At 43.6% G+C, this 26,175-nt stretch overlaps 1 protein-coding gene across 12 annotated transcripts in view; it reads right to left on the bottom strand.

Moving 5' to 3' along the window:
* Positions 1 to 5,337: 5,337 nt before the first annotated feature.
* The window catches only part of kirrel3b (kirre like nephrin family adhesion molecule 3b), a 166,949-nt gene continuing 146,111 nt past the window's right edge, over positions 5,338 to 26,175 (bottom strand). For 3 of the 12 annotated variants that reach the window (XM_030403086.1, XM_030402991.1, XM_030403009.1), the window contains 8 exons: positions 25,747 to 25,873; positions 18,257 to 18,357; positions 15,285 to 15,495; positions 13,704 to 13,811; positions 13,118 to 13,201; positions 12,681 to 12,796; positions 11,860 to 11,946; positions 5,338 to 10,376 (listed from right to left, as the gene is read on the bottom strand). In XM_030403086.1, the coding sequence (XP_030258946.1) occupies positions 9,915 to 10,376; positions 11,860 to 11,946; positions 12,681 to 12,796; positions 13,118 to 13,201; positions 13,704 to 13,811; positions 15,285 to 15,495; positions 18,257 to 18,357; positions 25,747 to 25,873 (1,296 nt within the window). In that variant the 3' untranslated portion in view covers positions 5,338 to 9,914. The remainder of the gene's footprint in view (positions 10,377 to 11,859; positions 11,947 to 12,680; positions 12,797 to 13,117; positions 13,202 to 13,703; positions 13,812 to 15,284; positions 15,496 to 18,256; positions 18,358 to 25,746; positions 25,874 to 26,175) is intronic. The other 9 variants (XM_030402999.1, XM_030403095.1, XM_030403027.1 and 6 more) reach the window with 7 other exon arrangements.

The following is a 26,175-nucleotide window of genomic DNA, read 5'->3' on the forward strand; positions in this document are numbered from 1 at the left end:
TATGCTGCTGAAAACGTTCTTTCAATCAATTCGGCGATAAATCAGAAAGTAAGAGCTCACACACACACACACGCACACACGCCTCGGTGTGTACTGAGGCATGTTTAATGATACCTGCCCACGGCCCCATGCTTCACCTGTTATAATACTGTGCAAATACAGCCAGAATAATTAACAGTCTAATATGGAAAGCAAACATTTGATCAATCCAAAGTGCCCGTGGTGTGAGTCCAGTCAACAGCGCTGGAACAAACAAGAGCAAACCTTAACACAGGGAAAGGTCATGGGATCAATAATTCATTTAAGATGCTCCCTGGGATTGACTCTGCAGCCGCCTTGTAATCAGGAGGGGAGATTTATTTATCTTAACTAACTTTAAATCCACATTCCTGCGGAAAGGAGGGAAAAAAAAAAACATTGTGCCACCTCGGTCGATTTTCAGTGCCCTCACGAGGCCATGAGATTTTCTTGTTTTATTTACCCCCCAGGAGCTGGCAAGGAGCAGCTCTTTAATAACACTTCAGCCGTGGACTAAGCATCTATTAAGGAAACTTTGTAGAAGAAAAAGAAAATGATGAAAATCTAAGGATGAGGACAAATCCAAGGATAAATGTTTGCTTAAAGCGAGGGATGCAGCATACACCTGCAAGTTGGTTCAGTGAAAGTGAATTTCGCTCTGATGTGTTTTGTTGATTGAAATTCACACAGCCAGCTGCAAATGGGTGGTTAATCTTTGGGTCCTTCTGAGCAACATAAGGCATTTCAGATTGTGTCTTTTTCTTTTTAAACAATGCCCCCTATAATGATTTATGTGTTTATTATAATTATAGGTTATGAAGTCACACTCCCTCCGTGTGTGTTGTAATCTGAGCCTTTTCTCTGCGCATGCTCTTGTTTTGGTAGCCAGGACAGCTGCGTGTCAGCGTGCCTGTTTTCCACATCAACAGCCTTGTAAGAAAGGTTCATATGTCACAGCTGAACAGCAAGAGAAACGTCACGGTTTGGCTTCAAAATACCTCTTTCGGTCGCCACGATCACTGATGGAGATGGTCCGACTTGCCAGGAGAAATAGCAGGTTTTGGTCGCCACAAACATGGCTGGAAATATCCCCAGGTGTCCTTTAAAAATATCCCGCGGTGTGACACGAACTGCAGTCAGCTGTCATGTGAACGTGACATACTATCTTTGGTACAAATGTGAATCTTGGAAGTATCTGTGGTTTGCAGGACATTAACTTCTAACATCATAATATTGCAACTTGGCTGGATCTGAGATACGTGAGCACACAAATTGACGTCCAACTCTTGTTTTAGAGCTAAATGGTACACTAAAATATGGTTTCTGAAATCATTTCGAGAGGGAAAAAGGCTATAAAGTAGGGTTGTGCTGGTGATACAATTTTCCCTATGACTGTGGCAGCACTTGTGTTACACGGTAGACCAGGCTGTTTTAAGAGAAAGGACACTCACTATCTGTAGAGCGCTATAGTAATTTACTGCGACTGAAAACCAAACCTTTCCTTCAGCGGCAGCCTCACATTAAAAGCATTCAACTGGTGAAACACGAGTTGACACAATGTGTTCAGTCAGTTTTGCACTCACCGCTATCGTTCATCAAAAAGATTATTACGAAACAGTTGTAAGCAGGCTGCAGGAGAATAAGAAGTGGTTGTTAGATGCAGGCGACGGGTCGCACCCCTCAAACTTCTCAGTGAGGTGACTAACTATTGTTTTGTCATTAGCGTTATAGGTTTTCCTTTTAGTGCTTTTTTTATTCTCATTTTGACAACAAACAGTCCAGCATCATTTTGCCGGTTAACTCTTCTAATTTCCATTACTTGATTCTGCTGCAACATCCTCACTTTATTATTGTAGCCTCCATCAACAGTAGTATACAAAGAGTAAGAATAATGATAGTGTTGCAGCAGTAACACTGACCACCGCAGCAAGCCTACTATGAAGTAACAGAATCCCGCTTCATATTTAATCAGCACTGCCAAATTTTACAGTTTGACCCCAGTTTCGTGAGCAGTGTATGGTTGGATGCCGCCGTCTTTTTTTTTTTCTTTCTTTCAGGTTAATTGCGAGAACTACTATTCGTATTTCTTTTGATCTCTAATTGCTGTGGCTGTTTTACATTTAACCCCTTAAATGTCCCTGAGAAGGAACATGCTTTGTGATGTTTCCAAATATCTATCATTTAGTTAGCGGCGCATTTCACGTGTGCGGTGCTCACAGGAGCGGATGTGACCGTTTCACAGACAGCACCACGTCCTCTTATTTAAATAATGCAGGCCTGCTGAGTGGAGGCATCCAGAGGCTATGAGTGCTCAAATGCTACAAACCTGCCCGGCCTGAAAGATTTACCTACTTGCCAATCAAAGCCATGTACAGGCGTGATGTGGAAACTAGATTTTCCAAAAATGCAGTACCATGAAATAAGGATAATCACAACACATTTTATTAGTGTTTTCTTTACACATTCCGCTCTCCCTACCTGATGTGCAGTAAGCGGAATTCAATTTTATATTCCTACTTTAGGCATCCTCTTCAAGATGTTTCTCGAACAGACAGATGCTGGTTGAGTGAGTTTTCCTCTGAAACAGCTGTCCTTAATAAACAAATGGCTATAAAGGAGGCATTTCATAGGCAATTGCATCAAGGAAGCAGCAGTGTGGAGTTTTGTTTCAACATGTCACTCAACTCACATTTCAGCTTGCTATTAGACCATATGGTTTACAGTTTGGAGTACATAAACAAGTTTGACTGACAATCCAATAAGACAGTCGAAGCGGGGAGGAAAACATTGAAACCGAAATGTAAATGTTGGCTAACGCACAGCAGTGTGATGACCTCAACAAAAACATGTTAAGTTTTGTTGGATGCATCACTTCACTTGTGTTGTCGAGTCTGCTACCTCCCACTACTTTTTCCCTCACATCGTGCGAATACTTGCCTCAGACTATTTTATAATGGAGTGCATCGGTGCACCAAACGCTTAGTCTGCCATTCGTTCTAAATTTGTGCCTTTGTTAAATTGGATTCCAAATGCAATTATCTGCCAAGGTAATTCATGACAGAGTGGCCCGCCGTAACAGCTCATTTGAAAGGATGCAGAGTCATTTATGTGTCATTTTGGAACAATACTGTATCTCTTGGATGAGGTGAGGCCCGTGGGGAGCACGGCAAGCTTTCTACTTTGTCAGGAGATGCAGGAATGAGTGATTAGTGCCATCCAATAACTAGTTCCAAGGAGAGCGTTTAAAGCGATACTGTAAGCAAATGTCTGGCCTAGATCTGCTTGGTAATGAGTTGGATCTCTATGATTAGTCAAATCCATCACAAATGGTGCTATTTGTATAATGTTTGCAAAACATTTTTTTTTTTTCACTCAGCAATGAGAAGCTTTTCCTGGGAAATCATGTTCTTGGCAGATGGATTCTCAATATCAAGACCAGACTGGTTATAGCTCTTGCTTTGAGGTAACCTTATGGAGGCACAGAGAGTCCTTAGTCTGTCTGGGTGCTGGTTTGATGTGCAGCGGTGAAACGCTTACTTTCTTTCCCCACTCTAAGCCACACAGTGCTCACAAATCAGAGAATTGTTTCTGATGCGGGGCTTCAAGAATGCTACGTTTCCATGCAGGCTGCAAGTGGATTAATCCAGCTAAAGAGTAATTGCTCTTGCATTGTATTGACTCTATGCATGAGGGAATTCAAATCACTTTTAAGTTTCAGTTGTGTAGGATTGGAGCCAGTCCTTGAGACAGGCTAAGGTGTTTATGTGATTTCATTTAATTTGGAGTAAGACTGCAACGGTCCTATTAATGGATTAAAGGGCTGCTTGTAAATGTAATGATGTGAATCTGCTGACTGCCTGCCTGGGAAAATATCAAAGGGGGGAAGTAAATAAACAGCGGTCTGCCCTCTCTTAACAAATACAGTAAAAGTGTGCTCGAGCCAGGCACAAAGTGCTCAGAGTGGCTGATCAGCGGCCGACTGCGTCGCAGCGATGGGGATGAATCAGGCGTGTGACTGTGTGATTGTTTCTATTCTTGTGCCGCCACAGTGGTAGGCTGCAGCTCTAAGTAAGCTGTAATTCTACCCCCCCTTATTAAGCATCCTCTTAATTTCTTCCTCATTCTCTCATGCTAGGATGATGTAATCGGTGCAAAATCACAAAAAAAAGCTCCAGTAAGTGAGTTTGTCACAAGATATAGTTGTTTTAATTCTACTAGCCAGCAGTAGCTGTAGACTTTTGTAGACACAACAAAAGCCAAAAGCAGCAGCAGAAAAAAAGCAAAGGTGAAGGGCTTCTATATATGCATAACCAGTAGGCCATTTGTCAATATTTGGAAGACCTGTTTGTTTTATTCGCCCACAACTCCCCTTATGCAAAGGAAACATATTTTATGTATACAAATGCAAATGTATTATTTAAAAGTTCCAAAAGTTTAGTTCCCTACATTTTGTAATATTCTTGAAATATATTGGCAATACGTTGGGTTGTCAAATTTATGAGGACTCCTGCTCTTTCTCGCACTGTATTTTTAACACATTACATTATATATTTCAGTTTATGTCAATAAGCTCAGTGCTTGCTACTAAGGGTCAGAGCCTTGTTCATGGCCATGAATCCTAACTCGCACAAAACTCAATTAGGCAAAGGATCAATGATTCAGGCAGACTACACTAACATAGTCAACGAAACAACCCCTCAGTCCCTGTGCGCTCTCTTCTATTAGGAGATGGAGAGTGGGGACCCACTGTGCAGCAATTGCTGAATGGAGCAAATGGTGCATAGTAGGTTGATATTAATATTTTATCAAGTTCTATGAACAAATCAGTGGATTCCAACTGAAAAAAATCTCACATTTTTATGCAAAATGTGCCTGCCGGGCCTGAAAAAACAAAGCAGAACGTCAGCCAAGTCTGTGTCAAATTTGAATCAACACATCAAGTTGAAATATTTGGCCAGTATCGGGAAATATCTGTGAATGAATGATGATTGCGAGAAATCGTTAACAATGGGTTAACACCAGAAGACAGACTTGCGCTAAACCACATTGTAGGCGATCTGTGGCAAATGTGAACTAGTTCATTTTTTGGACTGTGAACAGCGAACGTGAGCTCGCTGTAATCTGTATGAACTGAGCTTTGAGCCGACTCCTGTGAAGTGTGAACACGTGTCCTTGTTTCCTTCCACCGAGCTGATGTGGAATGTCTCAGCATGGCTGTTAATCATTTATATCTTTTCCCTGAACATTGTACATTGTCCTGTAATATTAATGATGTTGCTTTTCATTCTCACTGATAGACAAAAGCGCAACATACACACAACCTCAAACATCAGTTTTATTCTCCAAATATACAGAGCAAAAGCATCATAGATTCACAGACCAGTACAGTTAAAATACAACCATTTTTTTTTTTTTTTTTCTTAGATACAGAGGGCCACTGCCTAAAAATAGTGGTTTACCCAGTAGAATTTACATGTTGTTTTTTCATTACAATTATGCTTATGGTTCACTATTTATACAAACTCTTGAAATGACCTTTGTAAGTTAAGTACTTTTTTTAGACCTGGGTCATTTGGTATTTGCAAACCAGTTCGCCTTATTTGGAGTCGGGAACAATTCAACCAATCACAGGGAGGCTCACTAATTTGACTTACAAATGCTTTTCTGTGATTCCTTCACTGATCTGTGACTTATGGGGATTCAGTGCGGTTTGGTTTTTTGCAACGTACGTGCAAAACCACGCTGACTCCCGGTGTGCCCTGTGCGCTGAACCCGGAAGGTTATTTGCAAATACTAATGGCCCAGGCCCTTTTTCCTTGCAGTTGTTTGTTATTAAAGTACTAACAAGGTATTGATTGGTAGAAAAGAAAAGTGAGAGAGATAGAGATAAACAGTGGTAGAGAGCATTTACACAGTAAAGAAAGGGGCTTTTTTTTTTTTTAATGATCAATTCAACGCTTCAAATGGCACCGTCTCTAATGTGTTCCACTGTGGACAGCAACACCTATCACACGACGAGGGAGACTTTGAAAAAAAGCCATATGTAAACCACCCGTTGCAGGCATAGGCTAGATATTGGCAGTACTAATGTTCAGCAATTCTTTATGCATTTCCTTCCCAGCTTATTCAGACCAAGCGCAAGGTTTTGTGCGGTAAACAAATGTAATATAGCCAGTGGGCAGAGGAGCCTTTTACAAGCCGGTCTCCACCTCACACTCTTTATAACCTCTCTCTCTTACCCCAGAAATGTCCAGTGTGCTACAGGCTAGTCTTTAGCATCTCTGAATAATAGACTGCCCCGCATCCTGCCGCCATGAAAGGCTTGCTTTGTTTTATGGGGGAAAAGGGCAGCAACCCCTTGTAATTGTTCTGGGTCTTTGTGTTTATTCATCTGTTATGCCCTGGCATCTGTGCGCCGCTCGTAGCCAGGCAAAAAGGCGCCGCCAGCACCAGCCGGAGAGGCGTTCGCAGGTGAGTAGGGCAGACTTTGTCCCCGAATGGGCTTTGATTCCCAAAGACTGACATGGCACTCGCATCCTGTGGCGCTCTCATGCCCACTCTGGCTGCTGCCACGGCTGGTATGGGACAGAAGGCTGGCCTATCAAATATTTATCTGTTTGCTGTGCAGTGTGCAGATTCTCTGGACTAGGGAAAATGCATTATGTTTGGATCAGCTGCATCAGATAAGTAAAACTGGACCCTTTGGACGGGAAAGCAAATTTGTTTTGTTTTTTAGGGAGAGGCGGGCTGCGTGTCTGCGCTATGATAAGTTTTGAATAGCGAGCACTTTTTGACACTGTGGATGTAAACTGATGCATAATATATGCAAATAATAACAAAAACTGAAAACTGTATCTTGCCCTTTGCAAACTAGCTCAGACTGTAATTGACTGTGGCTGATATCAGGGCAAGAGTGTCCTCCTGCACTCATAAATGTTGAGAGAAATAAATAAAAAAATGGAGCAGGCTTACTTGACAGTCATCATGGTGCCAAATGCAATATATTGCTGGGCATCTGGGCATCTCTCAGAAGGGCTGAAGGTATAATAACCTCTTACTGCATCGCACTTCAAAGCTGCAGCAGCTAAGCTCGGCTTCTCATCCTATAGCCTCCTGTGTGCTCGGTGTGCGGAGTTGGAGTCTTCCCCATGAGATCCGGGGGAAGAGAAACTGCTCGCACAAGCCTTTCATGTAATTTGCGAGGGACAAGTAAGGTTGATGAAATTTTTTGGAAGGGAAACAAAGAGAAAATGATTGTCTGTCGTGCAGTTGTTGATGCCATGTGGATTTGTTGAGCTCTAATATAATGAAATCTGACTGAAAGAAAGAAAAGCCAAGGAAAAAATTACATACAGAGAAAGACAGAATTAGAGATTTATATACAGTCTGCTAAGTGCCAAGCTGGATTATCAGCGTTGAAACAGAGCTTTTTGTCTTAAGCTGTACAATGGGCGCCAATCCATTTGTAAAATTAGAGTCCAAACCACTGCCACTCAAGTGGAAAACCCCATTCAACTGCTTTGAATATAATCATATGTAAAGTGCTTACAACAACAACTTGCTTTTGTCTGGAGTGCCGCGCGTGTTTTTTTCACGGTTTTAGAAGCAGATTTCATAGTTTAAGGCTCACTTCATCCCAGCTGACAGCTGCACTGTGAAAAAAAAGGAAAACTACATAATTAGATTAGATATAATGTAACCTAATATACTTTCTGTCAAGTTTTTTGTTTGATTCGACAGAAAACAGAAGTGACACTGACAGTGCGGGCCACTGTTTTGAGGATTGTTTCACAACAGGCAAGCTGTTATTTTTCAGGAACGCGTCTTTACCCTTCAAGGATCTGATCAAATAACAAACAAGCTGATTCTATAAAGTACAGCTGGAACGAACCTTGAAATACAAAGGATATATGAGGCTTTTGATGGCTGAAATCAAATGTGATGTAATGTATGATGTGGCCAGGGCTGCTGCAGAAATGCTCCATGCTTCTGTGAAGGGTTGCCCTTCAATCAGTAGAGGCCTGCTTTAAGGAGACAACACTCTCATCACAGGCTGTCTTACCTTGAGGTCCGAATCTAACTGGACACAGGGTGCTAGCATGGTAGCGTCCTCATTAAAATAAAGTGAAATCATTTTTGCCCACTTGCTGTACAGTATCTGCTCAAATCAGCATGAGGTTTCTTACTTTTCGGTGCTGCAAAAAAAAAAAAAAAAAATTAAAAGCAAAAACTCCCCAGTCTCCACATTGTGTTCTGCCACGGAACATGCACAGCGCATTGACTTACGACACTCTTGACGACGAGGCTCACTTTGAAATTTCACATGAAGCATGAGTGTCTGTGTAGCTGCGAGTTAAATCCCTACTCTCTTGTCTCTACTCTCGGCTAAAAGAAACCCCAAACAAATACAGTGTCAGTGATTAAACAATAAATCCAATTTCATATATGTCACACACAGTGCAGAAAAACGGAACAAAAGAAAACAATGCACTTGAAAACGAGTCAGTGCGCCACCATCAGCTCCACAGTAGCCAAAAAGAAACAAACAGCGGACAGCAAAAAAAAAAAAAAAACAACACATTTTTCTAGATTTGCTTTTCGTCTCCCTTGATGACCGGCACGATCACAGGTAGGTATGCAGTCAGGATGCGCTATGCTCTAGTGTCAACAGTGATATTGACGACAGCAATGGGATAACCACACGATAAAGAAGCTCGGCTAAAATATGTTTACATTTCACTGAACAGGTCACCCTCAAGTATATATGGCTGATGATCTGCGGCGTTAGCAGGGGAAGCTCACAAGCGCAACACGTGTTGCAGTTTGTGGGCTTTCCCGTGTGCCTGCCTCGGAGTTAGGACTGGTGCGGGAACACCGTGGCGGATCCAGCCCTCCATCAACAGAGGAGCTGATAGTGTATGCCTATCTCGCTTAGTCAAAGTTTGTATTGACACAGTTCAAACACACCCTCAAGGCAAAGTAGATATGGACAAGAAGAGGAGCTCGCGTCTCATTTAGAGTCCTCTGTGAGGAAAAACAGAGTCAGAAATTAGAAGCTAGAAAAAGAAATTACAGTCACATATGTACACTGATATTCTTTATCGCAGAGTGTCACAGTAAAATAATGACTCAGGGATTTAAAATGAGATCTCAGCCCCTCTTTATCTGCCCAGCGCTGTGGCCCAGATACCGCTGCGGGGAGAAAAAGACAGCCATTCTCTCAAACGTTCAATCGTCTGTGGGTACATGGAGAAAGTTTTCTTCCACCTACACAGGAGACCAGTTTCAACAAGAGAAGCTTCACATACAGTGTTTGAAGGGAAGGTGGGGGAGGTGGAGTGAAGGGGGAGGGGGGGTTATCGCTTTAACAACTAAAAACCACATGCACATTCATTTTTGTGCTTCAGACTACGAGTGAGCAGCAGGACATTGGCTCACACTCATTATCGCGCTGTTCTCGCTGAGTTTTTATGAATGACAATCTTCAAAAGGCAAAAAAAAAAAAACGGTCTCTGCCATGGGAGCTGATTGTCACACAAAGCCTTGGGGTATTCTTGTCCTCTGCAAACAATCCCACTGGAGAATCCAAGTAGTGAATGTTCAAAGTCCAAGCTTGTGTTGGCAAATAACCTCTCTGTGGCACAATTCTGATTATGGGTTAAAAAAGGAGGCGGTCGATGGGTTAAGCAGGAGGGAAATATAAGGCTTCTTGATCCACTCTTTTGGATATTGAGAAGTCACACAGTGTGTTAAAGCCAATCAGCCTCTGCATCTCCAGGTGTCCAGAGGAAACAGTGACCTAGTTACTCTAGGGGCTCCTGGGAGCTGATTCTGTCACAGTTTTACAATCCTGGCTGCTTGTTACACCCCGTTCAAACACCCTCCCTCCCTGGTGGTCAGACGTGGGTCTGCATGCGCTTCTGCAGCGGCCGGGTGAGGTCTGAGTTCTGCGAGGAGGACTGGGAGTAGTGGGAAGAGGAGGAGGCCGACGCCTTGCTGTCTTTGTCGAACTGCACGTAGCCGTCCGGCTTACTGTAGCTGCTGACGCTGCTGTCACACTGCGTGTCGATAAAGGAGCTGGAGTCGCTGAGTGAGCCGCGCTGGAACTCCCGCTCGCACAGCTCAATGGAGCTGCTGCCCATGCCCAGCACGAAGCGCTGGCTGTAGTCGTACAGACGGTTGGGGCCTGCTCCCAGAGTGGAGTAGATGTTGGTGAAGGACATGCCCGTCGGTACTCGCTGCTTGCCCAGGGTACCTGTGTTGGTGGGGTTCCTCACCTCGGTGGACTGATTGCCAGCCATGGTAGGCGTGTGGTGCTCTTTAAAGGTGTTGACACTGTAGTAGCCATTAGTGGGGTCCTATTGAAAACACAGGAAAGACAGATTGTAATTGGTAAATGGTCAATGTCAAGGCTACCCCTAATTAAAATAGGACAAAAAGGAAAACAAAATCACTCCTTTGTCTGTATGGATTTATGTGTATTCTTCTCAAAGCCTGGGACCCAAGGTCATTCTGCAGGTAATTACTATTCACATTTGTGAATAAATAAGGAAACAGGCTGCCGTGTTCATCATGAGAAAAACAGTGCTTGGTGCTAGGATTTAGTCAGCCCCCATGCTAACCTTTAAAGCATGTTTCTTGCTAATTAAACAGGCCTTGATTATTCATAGTTTGGCATCTAACGTGTCACTGCAAAGTTCACTCACATACCAGCCTTAATTGGGCCTAAACGGCTCGTAGTGTCTGTGACTTCATGTGTGGCCTGAAATGGCTTCCGAGGGTACGGCTGTGACACTTGTTTGTCTGCTACGCTGCGGGCACCGTGCTGTTGCTAAGGGTCCGGTTGGGGCGTGCGTGTGCGCTATTTCATGTTTCCTCGCGTGAGTGGACCTGAATGTCAAGCGCGGTGAGCGCGGTGGCAAATCCCAAAAGAAAGAATGCTCATAATGGGAAAATGAGAGCGGCAACCTGAGAGGATCCTCGTTATGCTTGTCATTATCAGACAGCAGACGGAGGGGGATTGTTTGCGCCTGGCCTTTATCTCTTGTTCAGTCCCCCTCCCCTCTGCTCTCGCCTCGTGCTCACCGCCATTAACGAGGATCAAAAAATCCGGCCCTGGAGGGAGCAGGTAAGCAGGCGGACACAACAGAAGCCCACTCGAGGGATCCAACGGCAACACTGGTTTGGACAAGAAGCCAAATTAGCAGCTCAGAATTTGTCTCTGGACGGCGTGTTTGTCTGCACAACGCTTTTTGATTTTGACAGGTAACCAATTCATGGGAACAAATTGTTGCTTCGAAAAGAATAAAAGAAAAAAGATAAGCATGTTTCGAATTGAGTTTTGAATAATGACACACTAGGCCTGCACCAGTGAAAGATGGTGAAAGATGCTTCTGAGAGAGAATAATCAGCATGGCTTCCTCCCCGTCCAATATGTTCTCCAAAACCCGTAATTAACACCTTAAGTTACTTAAATAACAGCTGAAGGGCCAACCGGCCTCGGATTTGTTGAACCTACCTTGATGAGAGTCTAATTAATAAAAATCAGACCTCTAACAGGAGTCATTTTGCCTCCGGACGCGTCCTCGGAAAAATCACGTGCAGCAGGAGAGGGATTAATGCTTTTCCAGCTATTTTTGGTCCCAGAGCTGAAGACCACCCTCTGCCCCAAAGGCGTCCCGTCCCATCTCTCTCTCTCTCTCTCTCTCTCTCTCTCTCTCTCTCTCTCTCTCTCTCTCTCTCTCTCTCACTCTCTCTCTCTCTCTCTCTCTCTCACTCTCTCTCTCACCACCTCTCGCTCTCTCGCATTGGCGCCTCCCCGTCGCCACTCGTGAGTCGTACCTTAATGTGCTGGTACTCCTTCTCCTCCTCTTGTAACACCTCCAGCTGCTTCAGGACCGACTCCTGCTGGAACTCTCCTCTCTCAACCTGCACGAAAAAAATCAAGCAGAGCATACTAAGAGTCTGTGTAGCCTCTGAATCGCTTCCACTCGGAATGAAAAGAGACATTTTGAGATGGAAGGATTTAACTTTTTTTTATCACTTGCTCTGCTATTTTACAATATCAATCAGGTAGCTTCACCTTCACTCGGAGCTGGCAGGGAGCATTAATAATGCATTTATGAATATCTTTTACTTATCTTTACAAAATGCAGATTTGTAAGGTTGGTAGGCTCATTTCCCCCGCACTGACATCAAGTGCCGACTGTATGAAGTATTTTTGAAAGAAAAAATGTAATCCGAAAAACCGCACACTGCAAATAGCCCAGCCCTGGAGCAAGCGGAATGAAAACCAAAACACTGGTACGGATCGAAAGAGGAAACAGTCCTTTGTATGTCTGGAAGGCATGTAGATACAGAAGTACACCCACGGTAGGATTACCCAGTATGCATCAGCATCTCCATAGTTACAACATATTGGGGTTTGTTTTGCTCGTTGGGCTGGTCGCATCGTATAGGTAAATATAGCTCAATATCTACATGCCTCTCTGTTCTGCCATTACTGTACATGCAAAACAACGTAATTCACACAAAAGTACCAAAAACATTATGTTACAGTCAGATCAAGAAGGACATGCAAAAAAAAAAAGAAAAAGAAAATAAATAAATGTAATTCCAAAAACAACAACAAGAAGTGGAAAGTAGTATGTTGTGACACTCACACTCACCATCAGCTGTTTCATGGAGGTGTGCTCTTCGTTTTCGCGCGCCGCGTTGTGGTCCTTGTGCACGATCTCCACCCGGATGTCGTTTTTCGCCGACACCACTCCCTTCAAATCTGGCAGGGAAAACAGGCGAGACACATGCATCTCAATAAGCTGAATAAACAGCGTTTTGTATTTGTTGACTTTATCATTTCTCCCCGTGCAGTCTGCAGCATTACTGAATTTAGCAAGAAAAGATCCCCGGGTTTTTGGTCTGTGAGAGCTCTCCCCCCGTTCCCCCAGAAAACAATACAAAGCATTATTAATCATTTGCTTCCTGCCAACACAAGATTATCTCTTTTTCTGCATACATATGCAATCTCACACAGCCTTTCCACGGTGGCTCATTCTGTTCGGGATAATGCTGATGATACTGTCATATAACAAAGTCTTACTTTCTGTCTTAATTTTGCTTGCAAGTTCTCTCTGGTGAGCACAGATGGAGACGGGCAGTGAGGGCATAACCAGGTGCGCTTCCTCTGTAGTATACAGACAATAGACATGCTGAAGGGACCAGTAGCACAAATTGGGTGTTGGATAGAGACAGCGCCTGACTGTCTCTAACCTGAGTCACTTGGTACATGGGTGGGTGGCAGTGAACATAACGCAGGATGTAAATAGCCTCACAAGCGAATGCAGCCAGACTGAGATTGCATGAAATGAGCCCTTATTACAATCTGGCTATCTGCGCACCACAAAAAGATGTCCATCTCCGTAAGTGATTTCATCTTCCATTAAGTGTGACACCATGTTCCAGCAATTCACATCGTCACAGAGGCATCTCCGAGATGTCTCTTTTATTTCCTTTTTTCGCAGACAACCGAAATTGCTTAACCCTAAGAGCGGATCCTTCTCCCATTACTGTTAATTAAATCAATATCTGCATTTGAGGAGATGGACATTTTATTTGTGTGCTTGGGGGGCGATACAGTTCTTTGACATGCATGCTTCAGTGGAAGTAACATGGGCAAGGAGACATACTTCTCTGGGAGCGGGTGCAGCAGAACGCCCCGATGGTGCCCATGAGGACAATGACGGCCACGAAAGCTCCCACGGCGATGCCGATGATCACCGCCACCGGGAGCGATTCTGCGGAGAGCAACAAAGAGAAATGTCATTCCACAATCTGATGGTACAAACATTTCAACTGTGTGGGGCACACGGCGGAACATACACAACAGCGCACACAGCTGTAATGAAGAGGCAACCGTTCTCTTTCAGGCACACGCATGCACCGACTCTCCTCACCTGCCCCTCTCTTTTCTGTCTCTGCAGCAGACAAGAACTGAGGGAAGATTTGCTATATTTTATCCCTCTAAGTGGTTCTGACAGTATCCCTCAGGCACAAGGCCATGCAATAAATACACACAGGCACAATACCACAGGAAGAAACAGCTCTGTGCTGTACGTCCAAATAACAGCAAATACCGACGAAAGCTAATTACCAAACCATAGTTATCAGCGAGCGTGAACATTTTGTAGACCAATATTGTCCTACTCAGTATCCTATTGTCTAATAACTTTTAATTCGCACTCATTTAAGCCGAAAGAAGTGTTTCACCGAAGGCTTTTATTTTCTTCGAGTGTGGGCATTCGTCTAAGCACAACCAGGCCGGCGTGCCTCTTGCGTTGGATGTTGCATTTGTGACGAGGAGGAGATTAAAACCTGCGTCTATATGCTCCTCCGGCATTAAAGGTCCTCATTAAAGCACATTTAATGATCTGAGTTACCAGCCCACGTTTATGACCTTCTCGCATTTTAAACAAATGCAAAACAACCAAGTGCTCTGCCCACACCATTAAAGCCTATTTAATGTCTTCATTGATCAATGTCACTTTCACATAAGCAGCTTATAATTTATAGTTTGTGATAAGTGGATAGAAAACACAGCTTCCCCCGACGGTAGAGGGGAAAAGGTCGCCGGATAAAAAAAGTGTTCATGTTCGAGGCAAAAGGAGTGGAGAACGTTTTAAGTAACTCTTCTGCATAGCGGACGCAGAATGTTTATATTCAGGACGCGGTCTGTGCGAAAGGTCACCACTTCAAATTAACAGCAAGTTGCACTTTATATTAACCCAGAAAACTAATTTGTCGGGGAATGTACCGGTGTCATCAGCACATTTACAGTACTGTGCATCAGAATGCAGGCCATGCAGTGTATAAACAAGCTGCGGATGGAAGTGATAAAATATCAGTTTTGAACAAATTATTTCTTATAGAATTTGAGAACTAATCTCGAATGTTGTTCATGTAAATCAAAGCCCTCCATTAAAACATTTAACACACACAGATACACTGAAATCTGTGTCAATTTTAAACATCTATTCCAGATTTTTGTATTTGTTATTGTGCATCAACTATCAATTATTCATCAGTGATTTGTTATGAAATCCTTCCCTGCACCCATATGCGAGAGCACATTCAAATGTGGGGCTAAGGTCGCAGTGCAGGCGCAGCCTCAACGATGCACACAGAACACCACCGTCTACCATCTATCACTATGTACTGCAGGAAACCACGGTCACGTGATCTGAAGAAGAGGAAGGTGGAACTTGTCGAACCTTGGCTCCCACCTTGTTCCTTAAGGCGTATGATCTCGGTGTCAGAGCCAAAGCTGTTCCACGCCGTGCAGTTGTAGATGGTCTGGAAGTCGGCCGGGACGATGTTGCTCATGGTCAGCGTGGAGATCACTCCTTCTTCGGTGGTGACGGTCTCCACGGTGTAGCGGCCGGACGTTCCAGACTCCAACACGGTTTCCTTCCATGACCAGGCCTGAAAAAAAACGACAGGGTGATGAGTTCAATTGTGCCAAGAAGACATGCTAGCAGCGTGGCTCCATGTATGAAAATCACTGCCTGTCTGTAGGGCCACCGTTTTTTGTTTTCGGGTTTCAATGAAATTTGACAAGGCCTCCTGAGTCTGGTGATCGCCATTTTCTGTTTTTGATTGAACGATTTGATGGCTGCAACCCTCGCAATGAAATGTGGTTTGTTTTGAGTATATCCGCATGCCTGAGCACAGCCCACGGAGTCAGTACTGTCGTTGAAGACTGTACTCTAGTTATGCATTTACAACAAGTTTTGTTGAGGATGATGGAGTAATGACGAAACCTTGACACATGCGCTCGTACACTTTTCTGTGGTTTTGCTATAGCTATAGCTAACGAGGCTGCTCCTTTGGTAAAGTCTCAGAAGCTATCTCAACATGGTCAGTGAACAGAAGAATAGAAAAACTTGCTAACAATGACCCTAACAACAACTGGATTGACCTGCAGTATTCATGAGCTGACCAAGCCAGCACATATCCGTGCTTCACAGGGTTACCCAGTGTTGACCAGTGAATCCTCCTTTCAAAGGGTCCACCAGTTCACTCAAAGGTGTTTACTGGTAGGGTCATTATGTTATTTCACCTCGATGTTCTCGGATGATTCCTGCGCTACGGACAGCACCTGTATGTTGCAAATGGTTCACATCTCCGCGGAGATGTGGTGCGCATCGCACATAAGGGTACACATCTCCATGGAGACGCACGATGACCATGAACAGATGAACCTAGTACTCAATAATAAATGGACAGCTATATGGTGTTCTGTTATAAGCTGGATCTGTTACTGCATGGTACATAACTCAGTGATTCAGAGCCTTATCAGATGGACTGAGTTCTTGGGAATACACTAACAATGTCATAGTCTGTTTTGGTTAAAACACTTGAGAACATTGTGCTATGGGGAAAAATGTTGCGGCTAAAATGTGTTTGTTAACTAGCCATTTGCTGCTGTTCATCCCTGTTTGACAAGCTGCCAGCTGACTGAGATATCGCTGGCATCTGTAGACTGAGCTAATGTCTGATAGATAATTGCAAACTGCGTGTACTCCAGGCACATCTCTTCTCACCGTGGTGTTTGTAATACTGTGCTTTTTGGATTCTGGCTGTTGTGCGAATGAAAGCAAGCATTTGCAGAGCAGCGCTCTGGGAGACGAATATGAGAAGGCAGGGAGAGCGATACTGTGTGTTAATTAGAATACAGCACATTATTGTGATGGCAAAAAGAGCCAAGATTGAAAATGCTGTAAAATAAAAATACAGGTATTTTTATTATTTCAGCGTTACAGCCTTTGGGTCATTTGAGGTTCTTGCACATTATGAATTAATAACGGGAATACTGGCAGTTTGGTGGATTTTTGTGTGGGTTCTTTGGAAAATAAGTGCTTGTCTTATTCGTAAAAGTATATAAATTGGATCTCACCGCGTAAACATGTATTGTTCCTCACGCCTGACTCTTCAAAATGATGCAATGATGGATACACCGCACGCTGTGCTGGTGGATGTGAGCAATGCTAAGCATTTTTCTTCAAAAACACTGGATAACAATAGCTGTTTTGCATATACAGGATTTATTTATGCAGCGCTATTATAATGTAACACGTACCGTTTAGTGGCTGCTTTTGTTCGAGGCGTCTTAGTGCAGGCTTGCTTCGGGTGACCGTGTTGAGAATTTCATTTTTTGGCTCTGGATTTTTAACTAACGATACGACGGAAATGTATTAAAGAGCGAGAACGACAAATTGGTTTCCACTGGATAAGCAACACTTTCAACATCAAGCTTGGAGTAATGGACAGGTGGCTTAATAGAGTTGTGAAGTGCAGTGTTACATTGTTACAAGTTTTGCGTTGGCTCAAGTGCTTTCAATTTACTCCGAGGCGAAAGCACACCGTTAATTGACTTCTAGGATACAAAGTGAATAATGTGAAGAGCGTTCCTTGAAGTTATTCAGAAATCATTTCGCGGAGTGTTTTTAAATGAAGCGATGTTTTAATCTGTAAGGAGACCGTAAAGCCCTTTGAGGGAGACGTGTGATTTCTGACCACTGGCTTGACATCACCACATCTAAACGCTCACATATAGCGTATCTTATCTTAGGAAAGACGGACCGACCCTTATGGATGAACATTAAAGACGCCGCAGCCCGGCCTCCGCGTGCACCGATCTCAAATGACTCTGGTGTTAATTGTGTCACTTGTTAATGCCGGACATCAGTATAATAAAAAAAAACTGTATGGCAATTAACCACGCGTGTATCCAAACACGCGCACACACTCGCACACAAGCCAATAATAATCTCAAAGTGAGCTCAGACAGTAGACTGTTTATATAAGGTCCATAAATCTTAATGGGATCGGTGCTAACAGAGCATAAATGTGCTAAATGGGAATCTGAGCCGTTCTCAAACTTTCCATGCCCACCTTGTCATAGCAAAACAAATGATGGAGCTAATCCTTTGAAACCCCTTCAACTTTTCTTTCTCTTTACTTGTCTGTGCTGTCCGTGTGTAGCTAATAGATCGATAGTTCAGTCAGGCATTTATATTTTAGATATGAAAAAACTGGAAATAATTTGCGTTGTTCAGCTTCCACAGATCCAGAAAATAACTGTCCGTGCATTACAGTACTGGATGTGTCCTTGCAATAACATTAGGTAGAAGTTGGCACAAAGATGAAATCAGAACAAAATAAACAGCCCAGATGTACTTACAATGCGGTCTGGAGGCGGCGTACTTCGGATGAAACATTTGATTTGTCCTTTCTCTCCGTGTAAAGCCTGCTGAGTCTGTGTACTGGAGATAGTAGGTGGCCCTGAAAAAGAACAGTCGTAAAAAAAAGTTTGAAGATGAGTCACAGAAATTGAAACATGAATTATTAAATTCATTTTCACTTTCAGGTCTTATGACAATTCTGCTCAATCGAGTTTTTGAGGTACATTATATTCTCATTGCTCTCTTGTTCCGAGCAGTAACACCTGAAGTGTTCAGTAATTTGGGACTCCTGGGGAAAATTATATTGCAGTGCGATATGAACATGCCTCATCCCTCGGCACAATCTACCCAAGGACACGCCAGGACTGAAGGAAGGGCTTAAGTGGGGGCCCAGACCTCATTCTGGTTCAAGAAAATTGTTGATTTATGGCCGGCTTGATCTCTCCCATGGAGAAAGGCGTTGCTGGAGAGTGCTACAGCGGTTCTTTGGAGAGTATTTAGAACTGCAAAGATGTAAAATAGAAAAAATACCACTGCAGGGAAATGAGACACTTGTCCGCTTTATCTCCTCGAATCAATTTGCTTGCAGCAGATTTGATCCCTGAACCAATAGGTTAGCAAACAAGTAAACAATGAGCACCAGCGCTTTTGCACAATCCAGTAGTGACTTGTATGAATTAATAAAACAGAACATCCAAACTCTGTCCAACAAAATGTGTTTCTTATCACATTTGCAATGCATCGTTCGTATTGTAGCTGTAAATACATCTTTATGAGCTTTAAAATGAATTCTGTGAAATACAGATTGCTCCCCGATGAGACTGATTCGATGGAAGGGCTTGATTGGAATCATAATCTGTGTAAACAGTCCAGTCAACAGGAGCTGCAGGTACGGACTTGGAGCCAGCGTGTGTTAAAACTTGGTCGGGCTACAAGATCTCATCTGACAAGGGCAGCTCAGCCTAAACGACTGGTCTGCTTGCCATCTGGCCCGGAGGCTGTTCACGCCAGGTGACAGCACTAATATGAAGACAAGATGTCACACATGACCCAATTCTGTCTTTCAAGTCTGTATCCCCCTTTGGTCTTGAAGAGCTCACTGTAAGTACAATTCCAGCTAAGGTTGACACTGGTCTTCTATTTAAGTAAATGCAACTGCAGTACGAGAACAATGCTATGGAGGTAGATAGATAGATAGATAGATAGATAGATAGATAGATAGATAGATAGATAGATAGATAGATAGATAGTCATTCCAAGCAGTTAACAAGGGTGGTATGAAGACAGATGGTAATCTTGTTTAAAATGCATGAGATTTTACACTCTTCAATCTGCACATGAATGGAGAATACGTAGGCAAGGGGCAAGATCTTGGCAACGGAATTGTTCTGGTTTCCGTTTGTAGTCCATTGCAGTCCCAGCAGCATTGACCAATCATGTGAGATGTACTTTGGTTGAATGCAGACAGTGCGGAGAGCAAAAGAGGAAAAACACATTGGCCGAAATGCAACGTCCGAACCAATCAGTTACCATCTTTAGCTTTACATGAGCTTGTTTCGAATGACCAAACATACAAATGTAGATATCTGTTTATAAAGATCAGCCAAAATTACACAAGCAGCAGCAGAGGAAGACTTTGTCTGGATATCCGTTATCTAAAAAGCCGCGAAACACTGGCCGTTGCCGCCAGACCCTCTCCCCCATCGTTTTTATCCAAGAGAATTATTATTATTATTTTCAGCTGGCTGTTTCCATCATCACTGTGAGATGTCAAATTCGGAGCCAACATAATCAATCATGTCTGAGAAAAAAAACGGAAAAAAAAAACATGTGGGCTTCAATCGGCAGTTTTCAGTTTGTTCACAGTAAGTTCGGCGAATTCTTCTTGTAGACCCTCGAGATGCATTGTGGAGATGATTCAATTCAAAAACATACACAGGCAAACTGACATTCCCTCTTTCTCTGCATTTAGATTCTTAGGTTCAGCTTGCGTTCCCAAACTGACACAAAAAACCAACTCAAGGCTTCCATTTTTTTTTTTTTTTTTACACGGCCCTTAAAAAGCAGTTAAAATCAAACATTTAGCGCGTCTCTTGTGATGGTTAAGGTTAAGAATGTGGGTTTAAGGGGGTGGCAAGTGAGGCAGCTTCTTGATTAGGGAGACGACTCGCTTCTCCGCCAACTTCCCTCAAACTCCCGCTCTCTGCCATCTCTCTGACGATACATAATTGCAGTTTATTACCTGTCTCTTATTAAAATGAATTAGCATTTTAATGAGACTTTGCCAGATGGCGTCTTGGTATGCTACTGGAGGATGCTGGAAGGCTGCTACTGCTGCAAAATGAATGCTGCAGACAATTTAAGAAATAATGTATTGAAAGCTGTTCCTCTTTTTCCACTGGATTGCCAACATGTAGCGGCGGTAAAAGTACAGCATGCGTGCGCTTTAGGTCCTTTTCTTATTAATTTGTGATTGGGAGATGAGAGGTAAGTTTCGTAAGAGCTGCAACTGTCAAAACAAGATCAATTGCTCGCAGGCTGCAAAAGGCTGCTGGTAGTGACTGGGAAGGATCTATTCTATGGATCAGAACTGCAAATGAGGAATATAATTAGATAGCTTTATCTCACTGGCTCAGCCTGGGTTGAAAGTATGTGCCCGTGTGTTTGCCACTCAGACTATGTGATCAGAGCACAAACACGTTGGTAGCGGAGGGAGGTGGGTGGCACTACAACATCAATGTTAGCAGAAGGGGAGGTAATCAAAAACGTTGGGTGCAATGTTTTTTTTTTTTTTTTCCTGCTCATTCATTTGAGGAGGTGTTAACTCTAGAGTGGACATCGCAATCTGATTACACAACATCGATGTGGGAGTCGGAAAACAAAAGGCCAGGGCTCGCGTTTCCTTCCTAAAACTGAGGCATCCGCTTTGAACAGGGGCTTGACATTTCCCCGCTACCTCGGCGCAGCCCTTTTGATTTGTCTGTTTCTCTTTTGTGATAAAAGAGAGCATGAAACGGCTAGAGAGCGACTCGAACTGAGGAAAAAATGTCTGATGTGGTCACCAGTGGCCACATTTGCCTTTGGGAGAAAGACACGGTGAGGGGATGGCAGTGATATGTTGAAACTACCAACCAGAGTCAGTTCTTGTTTTAAATATTTTAACAACTGTAATAAATTAAATATACCAAAGTCAGCTTTTGCTACATACTTCTTAAAACACTTTGAAAAAAACATGATTGAGAGTGTTGTGCCAAAGGAGCTTTTAAATATTTAACCCGATACTTTGTGTGTTTTAGTCATTTCACACAGTCCGGTCTTACTGCAGTGTGTCCACACGTAAAGAGGACAAAGTAATCAGATACATTTCGGTTAGCGAGAGTGACTTTATTGTTATAAAGTGGCTTGTTATCACCAGTGCTAGCCTATAGCAACATTAGGGGTAATCTTCGCTGTTTTATCTCAGCTTTGCTACATTACATTACCAGCAGCAGGTCAGAGTGGGGCCGCAACACAAATAATTTCAACTTCATCTCTAATTGGTCAGCCGAGGAACGGCTATCATGTTTACTCCTGCAGAACACACACTTTTCTGCCCTGAATGCTCTGACAGCCCCACTGCATTTTTGCCTGTTTTGGCTCAATACATCTTTACAACAGGGACCGGAATGTATTTTCTCCCTGTCTCTTTCCCTGCACGCAGTGTGAGCCATACTGCCCTCGCTTCACACTGTGAAATACATTTACAGTAATAACTCCGGACAGATGGCACAGGCCAAAAGCCACCAATTTAGTCCCCGGCCAAAATCAGCGCTTTATCTGATTTTTACAACTTTATACAGGCGCCGAAAAGCACGATTTCAGGCAGTATTTATATGTAACAGTCTCGAGTCTTCGCGGTACAGTCGAATTGGAAGAAAACATCAACATAAAATATCTGGATCTGCCTCAGAAAGCAAGCATCTTGCTTGCATTATGTATACAACTGTGTATTTAAAGTAGGAACACTAGTCATGGGAAAAAAAAAAAAAACTTCTGTTCTTGCGGGGAACATTCGTCAGGAATTGGATCTTAGGAGCGAAGCAACTTGTGTATAATGAGGATCAGATTGGCTGGCGATGCATTGTAAAGAACACCACTGGCAATTTCAGAGTGCAGAGGAACACAACTGAGAAACATCCTTGACAATATTTATGTGAAGAACTCTCTTTCTTTATTAGCATGAGTAAAAATAACATCTGCGGCGTGAATCCCTCATTATCTGTTCAGGTACAGATAAAGTTGATACCGACTGATTATTATCAGGGCGCGCTGACCTCTAATGTGCTGCCTGTTTATTTATAGACTTCCTTTCCGCTTCATTGGATGTACGAAGGAGGCTTTCTCGACCATGATGTCCTCCCTGGACAGACAGAGGACACCTTGGAGCTGTTGACCTCGGAGCTGTTGTGCTCCAAAAAATCCCCGTAATCCTCTGTGAACACGCCTAAACTTCTGAATGAACCGCCCTGATGGAAAACTTTTAGCTGTTCAAACATAGTGAGAAAATATATAAAGATATTATTTGCATTTAAAAAAACAGAAGAGACAGGTACAAATAGAGAGGAAAGTCGGTTCAAAGTCTTGCAGAAAGCCTCGCGGATCATATCTCACTGCGCTCGAATTTAGCCGGTCAGATGAAGTGCGCTGCATCTTAAATGCAGTTTTCTCCTTCATTAATTTGCACTTTTCTTTCTTATACGGTGTTATTGCCAGTTTAAAGCAGGCTGGAATGCTAATTAACTAGGCACATAAAGGCTGTCTAGAAAGAGAAACAGCGGGAAAAAAAAAAAAAAAGATCTATAACAACCCGGCGCTCTGTGGGATATTGTGGGATTCTCTGGCCCTCCCTCTCCCTTACTGTGGTAATGGGCTTTCTCTCCCTAGGCTGCCCGAGTACTGTGCGTGTGTCATTATACATACTGCTTTGCCCAAAGACACACACACACACACACACACACACAACCACAAACGGCTGCACTGATCTACTCGCACTCGTGGATATGTTAATTAATATGTATTGCTTGAATATATGGTCCTTAAATATACACAAGCTCAATCCTTCCAAGCATGTCAGATAACTTCTTGCCGGAGTCTGGAAAAAGCCATGCATATATATTGTGTGCCATGTATAAATAATCACACGCATGAACGTGCACATGCCCGCCCCCCCCCCCGCCTCCCGCCTGGTCATACATGTGACCACTTGGTGACCGCATACGAAATGCTAAGGAGCCTTTCCATCATGAAAATGTTTGACTAGGGTAAGCAATATGTATCCATTAGTGACTTAAACACAAACTGCCTCCCCTGCTAGCTGTTTGATTATAATTAAATTACATTCTTCCCCGGGGAAAGCAGGAATCCTCATGTCTGTGTGGAGTTGCCACAGTGGGAGCCGGTGACACGCGACGGCGGATAAGAGAGGGAGATACAGAGGGAATGACAAATTATAAACACATGTTATTTTAAATGACGGCATTAAAGCAGTCTGGGGGGATGACTGCGGGGAAAACAAACAAGAAAGAGCAACGATCAGACACGCGCAAAGCAGACGGCCTGATGTTTACTGTATCGTGGTCGTCCAAACCCAAAAGCCTGCCCGGCCGCGGCATTAGCTATTCACTGTCGGATTGAGTTGGGTCCCGCCGACTGTCGGTGGTGTCGGACGTATAGGCTGAGGAGAGGAAAGGAGCGCTCGCATTCATCAGCAGTTAGAGACAGTGGCACAGGACAATCAATGAGCCTCGGGAGAGAGCTACACGCGCGCCCGCCACTACTTCAACCGCAGTGTTTGCACTTTCACAAGTTTGACAATCTGATTCGCCTCAAGGATCGGGTAAGAAATGACTCAGGGTTCCTCATGTGGTTTTCGGGGGAGGGGGGGTGAAAAAAAAGCAGATGAATTTCAATTATTCAGAAGGGTAAAAAGGAAAGAGGCCTTTTGAATGTCAAACACCAATTCGTGCGGGGAGGGCGCGGTGATGCCAAAAGGAGAGAAGACGAATATACGCACATAAGAGAAGACAGGAAGACATCCAGACCTCGCCTGAGTGAATTCTGCAGAGACTAAATAAACATGCCATTTCAGCTTTGTTGTATGTTTCCCAGTGTGCTCGGAGTTGTTTATGTGGTGTAATCTTTATTAAAACAATCCATCTCCTCTCTCTCATGGCATCGTTTTGGAAAGCAGCGCAATCTCAGTAGTTGCAAGAGCAGGGAAGGGACGGATCAAAATAAACTGGTGCGCTGAATATTATGTATTCTGTTTACGTGTCAAGGCTGCAGACAAAGGATGCCAGCATAGGTTTCTCTATCAACAGAACGGGAGACAATAGAATTAGTCATGATTTTTCCTCACGCCTCTTCTGCCTTGATTCCCGCTGAATTCCTGGTTGAGGTGGGGGGGGGCTGGGGCACGCTGCAGTTCATAGAAAGTCACGGTTCTGATCTCGTGCTGGAGGGAATACTGGTATCCCACTCTCTCTCTGATATGCAAAGCTCGTGTCGGGTTTTGAAAAGGAAATCTTTACACACACTGTTTGCTACTTGATGTATCCTCATCCCCAAATCAGCGCCAGCATTGCTTACAGGCAAACTCTTTTGTTAGCTTTGGAAACTGTGCAACGATACACTGTCAGCATTAACTCGAGATCATCTCGCCAGCCGCTTAAAAAAAAAAACCTTCTCTTGTTTTTCTTTCTGTTTTTTTTTTTCTCCTTTCCTTCACATTTGGCCCGGGTTTCTTCGGATGGACAGCGGGAAAATAAGAGCCATGTTAATTCCACAACTCTGCCACGCCGAAGCATGCTCCCTGAATATCAAGTGCTGATAATGAAGTCATTTGTTTGAGAGTTGCCAGGTCTCCCACCAAGGCTGGTATTCATTAGTCAGTCTGTGCCTCCGAAAAGGCAGCTTCCCTGTGACTCACGCAGAATATAATTAACATTTAAGTACATTTCACCTGTTTATGAAATGTGCGACCATATCTTGAAAAGACCAATTCTATATTTATGGCTCCATAGGTTTAAAGGCTTAACAATGATGAGAGCTGATGAAGCGGGTCTGTTGTGTCACATTACCTTTGTGGGGGGGGGGGAATTAATTTGCACGGGCATGCTATGTGCCACATCCTTGTGCAGTCTGAGTGTGTGCGTGTCGGGGCTTGTGTTTTGTTTCTATACCTGCCAGGTAAAATTAGCTGCGTCTCCAAGAAACTGCCACGCCGAAAAGAAGACTACAGGAGAGGAATAAGGCTGCATATTCTGTTGGAAGGCTTTTGTGAACCACAGAGGAGGCAGAATGCTGACTCCCTTGACAAATTGCTTTCTCCTTGCCGCCGTTGACCCACGGACATCAAGATTCACACTTGTGTGTGGATGCAACTGACAACTTTGCGGGTGTGCATCCGTGAGCCTATACAAAAACATACAGCATAAGCGATATAGCTCACCGTTGACCGTGAGAGAAACCTCCTTCTCGCCTGCTCCTACACGTGGGACCACGGCGCGGCAGACGTATTTGCCAGCGTCCTCCTGCCTCACCGACTTCAGCGTCAGGAGGTTCTCGTTGCTGAGGACCTGCGGGCGACAGAGTCAAAGATCATCGAGTGCAATGACAGCAAATGCACCTTCGTGTCCCGACATAGCAACAAGGCAGTGCGATGGGGGAAAAAAGGAAAGGCGGCACATTGAACATTTAATACCATAAAGGGCACCTCTCCTCAATTATTAAAATCCAATTTAGGGCCTGAGCTCAGTGGAGTAAAGGAGTTGGCTTCGGCCTTTGATGTTGACAAAAGGGAAGGTAGAATGAGTCAGAATTTTGGATCGAATCAACAGATCTCATGTGAGAGCAGGTCACATAGAGGCTGGGACCTTAA

This window comes from Sparus aurata, chromosome 2 (genome assembly GCF_900880675.1).
Source record: "Sparus aurata chromosome 2, fSpaAur1.1, whole genome shotgun sequence".
NCBI classification, from domain to species: domain Eukaryota; kingdom Metazoa; phylum Chordata; class Actinopteri; order Spariformes; family Sparidae; genus Sparus; species Sparus aurata.